Below are 6,312 nucleotides of genomic sequence, written 5' to 3' on the forward strand. Positions count from 1 at the left end.
CTTTAGAAAAAAGGAAAGAAAGAAAAGATTTGCTTGGTCCTTGGGCTGGCCTGTGTCCAACTCTTAGGCGTATTTGTCTTCACAGGACTTTGCCCCGTGAAACAAAAGCCTCTTGCAAGCCTTCACTAACGTGGTGCCTTCCAGATGTTTTGGGCTGAGCCTGATGGGAGTTGTAGTCCAAAAGATCTGAAGGGCACCTGGTTGGCGAAGGCAGAGCTATTCTTTTACTAGATGGAACATGGAGCAGTCTTGTTTTCTGCTGCTCCGATAAGTACACCCCGAACCAATGGACTCAAATGGCAAGAAAGGAGATTCTGACTAAGCATTAGGAAAAATGTTCTGGCAGTAAGGGCTGCTCAGCAGAGGTTTTTAAAGAGAAGTTGGAGAGATTCCTTTTTCCAATGAAGGAGAGTCCCTCCAGAGCAGGAGAAAACAAGCTTGTTCCCTCTTCCATGTGACAGCCCTTCAGATATTTGCAGATATCTTATCATATCACCTCTCGGTCTCTTCTTTCCCTGGTTAACATCCCCAACTCCCTCGGCCATTTCTCACAAGTCAATGAGATCGTGTGGATGTAGTATTCAACGGATTTCTATTTCAATTCCAAATCATTGTTCACCACGACCTCCTTCTGCTCTCCCCAGTCTTTACTTTACTGGAGCAGTAAGCCCGCCATCTTGGATTTAGGCTAAGCAACCTGCTGAACTGAGAAATCACTTTTATTATGTACAGCTCTGAGAAGGTTTTGTGCAGGGGATAATCATTAAGGAAGGTGCATATGATGCTTACTAAAAGAATTGTAGAGTTAAAAGGGACACAAAGGGTCATCTACCGGTAGTCCAACCCCCTGCAATGCAGGAAACTCAGCTAAAGCATCCGTGACAGATGGCCACCCAACCTCTGCTTGAAAACCTCCAAGGAAGGAGAGTCCACCACCTTTTGTGGGTGTCTGTTCCACTGTCGAACAGCACTCGCTGTCAGAAAGTTCTTCCTGATGTTGGGTCGGAATATCCTTTCTTGTAAATCGAATCCATTGGTTCAGGTCCTACCCTCTTGAGCAGCAGAAAACAAGCTTTTTCCATGTGACAGCCCATGAGATCCATGAAGATGGCTATCATATCATATCTCAGCCTTATATAATAATAATAATAATAATAATAATAATAATAATAATAATAATAATAATATATTATTTTTAAAAATGTATTTATTGAAGATTTTTGAACACACACACCCATATACAGAAATACAAGACACAAAAATACAAAATACAGAAAAAAATACAAAATACAAAAACAAAAATACAAAGTACAAAGTACAAAAATAATAAAAAACAAAAATTCTAACTTAAATCTTGATCATCACCCTTTGGACTCCCCCGACCTCCCCCACCTTGGGTCCCTGTTACAATATTATTTAGACAGTATTCATTATACTTTTACTTATCTTAAATATTCTTCTCTCAATCCTTTATTCTTGTTTTCAACTCTTATTCCCAATATTAATACAATCACTTTTAATCTAATATTTCAAATCAAATATTTTTAATTCTTTATTCATTCTATAAAACTTTTCCCCTCTGCCTGTAATTTTTATTAACAACGAATCATCATTCTACTATTAACTCTTATAATAATAATAATTTATTATTTATACCCCGCCCATCTGGCTGGGGCTCCCCAGCCACTCTGGGAGGCTTCCAACAGAATATTAAAATACAATAATCTATTAAACTGGACCGAGGCCATTTAGGGCTTTAAAGGTCAGCACCAACACTTTGAATTGTGCTCGGAAACGTACTGGGAGCCTTCTCTTCTCCAGGCTCCAACAATACCCAACTCCCTCAACTGTTGGAAGGCAGTTTGGCTCACTGACTTCATCTCTCTCCCCTTTCACTTCGCAGGCTGCTGCTGCTGCTGCTGGCACAGAATCTCCAAAGGAGGACCAGAAAGAGGAGGAGGACCCATTGGACGAAGTGGACTCCGGCAAGACCGTAACCAGTGCCCTTACCGTGCAGGAGTATTTTGCCAAGCGCATGGCCATGCTGAAGAAAGCCCAGCGTGAGGTTGACTTCAGGACAGCTGAGTCTCCTCCAGCGATGGCCGAGGAGTCGGAGTGTTCGGTAGCCCAGCCCAGGAAGAGGAAGAACCCCAAGCATGGTTGGTCTGAAAATGAGGATGGCCTTGAAGGACCGGAGGCAAAATGCCCCAGGGACCTTGGCTCAAGTGAAGAAGGAGAGAAGCTCAATACCCAGAAGAAGAAGAGGCGGAGGAGGAAGAAGAAGAAATCTAAGCACTCCAGTCCTGTCGGTGGGAGCCCTAGTTGCAACGGATCTCAAAATGGCGCCCAAGAGAAAGGAAGTTGTGGCTCAGGAACTTCCGATGCAGAAAGCAATGACTCAGAAGAGCCAAGAGGAAAGAGAAAGAAAAAGGGCAAAAAGCTAGACAGGGATGCAGTGGCAGATGTCAAAAAATTGAAGAAGAAGAGGAAGAAGGAGAAACTCTCCAGTTAGCAGTTAATACACTCTGCAGACTGTTGACCTGGTTGAATGGTTGGTTTTTGGCTGCCCTAATGCATTAGCCAGGTGCCCAAATGTGCCCACATTCATACATAGAAGTAGGGAGGTGATCTCTCCCTCTCTCACACACGCACAAACATACAGCATGCATTGAAGGAACACGTCCGAGTTCTCATGAAGCCACATACTGCCCACCCCCTTCTGCTGCCCTGCACAGTCACCTTGAATTTTCGCCAGGTGGGGGTGTGACGACCTCTCAGGTTCGTTCAGCACAAAGGAGGCTCATCTGGACCCCCTTGTTTTCTGAAACAATCCTGGGTTCATATTCATAGTTCCTTCCAGCCCCCAACACACACACACACACACACACACACACACACACACACACACACACAAAATCACCAAAAGGAAGAGGACCTTCGATTCACCCTCCAAACAAGACAGTTAAAGTCAGAGGAGGGCTGTTTCTACTCAGTTCTGGTTTTATTCCGGGCTCACTTGATAACTTAAGAACCAAATCAGCAAGCCTTCAACCCAGTTGCTCCAGAATCCACTTCTTTTTCTTTTTTAATGGGGTGGGGATTTCGGTGAATTGAATGAATTAACAAGCAACTCCCGGGAAAGAGCATCAGTGGTACCCTCATTTCCACATGTTGCCCGATAAGCGATGGGATTGATACAGGTGGTTGACTTTGGCACACCTGTCCTGCCAGTGGGTGCTGCAGGGGGTCACCTACCTGGGCAAGGTGGTGGTCCCTATCTTCTCAGTGAACCAACACCCCAGACAGCACCCGGTGGCTGGATGTTTCCACCATTTGCATCTTCCCACAAGGCCCCTGGAGGAGGTACACTGCCTCCAGGGGGATTGTGGGGGATTGAGACGGAGGCTAGACCCAGCTCTTTGGAACCACAGTCTTTTTTAAAAGGGAGCCCCAAGGCAGCTATCGCCACTGGGCTCTGCCAGGGCATTGGTGCCCCAACTTTGTGGCCTCCAAATGTTTTGGACTATAACGTCCATCAGCGCAGCCATGTGACACGGCAGTGCCGGCAGGGTCTGGTGGGATTTGTAGTTCTGGAGGACACCGGGTTAGAGAAAGGTGATCTTGGCTCTTTGAGTCTCAACACCCGCCATCACTACAGAGCTCACTCCGATTGTGTGTTCTCTCGCGTTTCAACCCTCCTCCCAGCCTTTTCTCTTAATTATGAAATGCCTTGATTTATGGCGCTTGGGTTGGCTTTTCCAGCTTGCGTAAGGACTCGCCATGATATAGGATGCCGTGGACCCATTTGCTGCCACGTTGGCAGTAACCAATCGCCCTACCGGGCTTCAGGGAAATGGTGTGATGGCGGCCTCTGTAACAGAGCCCCAAAGAAATGGCCCTGCAGAGATTGGACAGGGTTGGGGTATCTCTTAATTTGTGGCTTGCCAAAAATCTGCATTCCTTAGGTTTTGTTGGCACACTTCAAAAGAGCGCCAGGCCTTGAGTGCTGGCAATGAATCACTGCTAGCGAAACTGCATCGCTGCCTATTAATGCGTGAATCCAAAGACGCCCTTCAGCCTTGGTTGCTAACTCCAGATTGGCTGTTTGGGTAGTTGTGGGTTTAGGGCTCCCTGGCGAGCCTTCCAAAGAATGATGAAGCTTTGGGACGGAGGCCTTCTCCAATGGAATTTGGTGTGTGTTGGGATTTTTTATTTAAAAAAAGAAATAAAATCTTCCCCCGTCTACACTTTGATCTCTGTTTTGGTGTCTGCGAAGCTTCACACGCAAAATGCAATTATTTTAACAAAGGGGAGTGCCAATCTTGGTGGAAAATCAGGTGCGAGACCAACACGGTAAACAGATCGAGCAAATAGGGTGTGTAAGAAGCCTGTGGCTGGTTTGGAAAGGATTGGAAGATCACTGTATTACTCATAATCCCTGCACACACATGAGTACAGTCTGCTCTTTCGCTTTGGCGCATGAGGTCATAGCATTGCAGAGTTGGAAGGGGCCACAAGGATCATCAAGTCGAACCCCCTGCAATGTAGGAATCTTTTGGCCAATGTAGAACCCAAGTTGTCTCATGCTCTAACCAACAGAGCTATTCCAGCTGTTAAAATGCTTTCCTCCCTCACATCCCACGCTCATCCCCGTTTCCTATCTGCTGCTTCCCTCTCGAGCAGCTGAAATACAATTTTGCTGTGGCCAAGGATCCCCAAGGTTTCCTAGGAATCAAAATAATTCCTGCCGTGGCTCCCATAACCTGGTGCACTCCAGAAGTTTTGAACTCCCGTCATCTTTTGCCACCACGCTCCCTCCTGCACCCTTTCTAGGCCAGTGCTTGCCACCTTCAATTTTAATCAGCTTGTACCAAAAGTAATTTTATTTTATTTTTAATCTGCATACCTTTTCAGCACATCAGAAAGGTGCATTGGCTAGATAGCTCCATTGGTTAGACTATGGTGCTGATAAGGCCAAGGTTGCATGTTCAATCCCCGTATGGGAAAGCTGCCTTCATATTCCTGCATTGCAGCTGGTTGGGCTAACTAACTGGTCCTTCCAACTCTACGATTCTGTGAATTCCAGTCAATTGATCCAATGCTCAGTCCATTTAAAGCTGGTGATCTGCGACTGAGCGTAAAAACCCTGTTGAATGCAACACAACTCACTTCTTTTAAGCACGTATTGTATGGCTTTATAAATGTTGGAAGCTCTGGTACTCGGTGGTTAAGGATTCACCATTAAGTCAAGTCTTCGCCAACCTGCTGCCTGCAAGGTACCTTGAACCACAACTCCCGCCAGCCCAGCCGCAATGGGAATTGTAGTCCAAAATATCTGGAGGGCATCAGGTTGGCATTAAGGAAGAAGCATGTGCAATGAGCCCTTTAAAGCAGAAAACACACCCTCTCAATGCCATGCCCCTCTCTGCTCCTGCTCTGATTCTTCCTCTTGTGCTTTGGCCTGAACTGCAACTCAGACGGTACAGCAAAAGACTTTTAATCTCAGGGTTGTGGGTTCAAGGCCCATGTTAGGCAAAAATATTCCTGCATTGCAGTGGGCTGGACTAGATGACCCTCAGGGTCCCTTCCAATTCTATGATGAGTCCTTGAACTGAGATAATGCCTCACGCCTGCCTGGGTGAAATATAGAGGCAAGTTGGTTGTGTGTTTGTTAGACCTGTATTTTTCCATGCAAGCAACAGCACAAGAGAGAAACAGAGTTGCTTCCATTGCTCTGCCTCCTTTTTGCCTCTGGCCCCATCAACCGCTCGGATGTGGCCCCCATGAGGCGCTGTGGCCCTCCAGCCGTAAAAGTTTGACCATCCCTGCTTTAGAGCAAAACAGGAGCCATCAGCAGGTCAACAGATTTCAACTGACACTGAAATAGCCATTCAATTTAGCGATTGCTAAAATAGCCTTTTGTGATTGTGCAAAGAAATGAGAGATAAGGTGAAGCCATATTCAGGTCCACCCCGAATTTCAGACGGAAAGTGTCGCCTTCATTCCATACTGCTTCAGACACAATAGAATCAAAGCCTTCAGCTTCGTAAGTTAAAATCATTATTCAATCAACAAAAGTTTTCTAGTTGATTAATTCACTAGGTAAATGGATTAGACATTGCAGCTTTGATAAATAGGAGCCCCAGGACATGAACAGTCACCTCCCCAATAAAGGGTGAGCCCCCTGATGACATAATGGGCTTAGTGGCCAAACCAAGCCTGGCCAATTAGTGAACCAATTTGTCTGCCTTGTCACTTAATCTGCCTGTATCCCTTACCCCTTCCTAGGGCTCAAGGTAGAAACTTGTTTTT

At 45.9% G+C, this 6,312-nt stretch overlaps 1 protein-coding gene across 2 annotated transcripts in view; it reads left to right on the forward strand.

Moving 5' to 3' along the window:
• Positions 1 to 2,893, forward strand: part of PINX1 (PIN2 (TERF1) interacting telomerase inhibitor 1) — a 49,704-nt gene extending 46,811 nt beyond the window's left edge. For both annotated transcript variants that reach the window (XM_035110870.2, XM_035110871.2), the window contains exon 7: positions 1,904 to 2,893. In XM_035110870.2, the coding sequence (XP_034966761.1) occupies positions 1,904 to 2,512 (609 nt within the window). In that variant the 3' untranslated portion in view covers positions 2,513 to 2,893. The remainder of the gene's footprint in view (positions 1 to 1,903) is intronic.
• The last annotated feature ends 3,419 nt before the right edge of the window (positions 2,894 to 6,312 follow it).

The sequence above is a fragment of the Zootoca vivipara genome, chromosome 3 (assembly GCF_963506605.1).
Source record: "Zootoca vivipara chromosome 3, rZooViv1.1, whole genome shotgun sequence".
In the NCBI taxonomy this organism is placed as follows: Eukaryota; Metazoa; Chordata; class Lepidosauria; order Squamata; family Lacertidae; genus Zootoca; species Zootoca vivipara.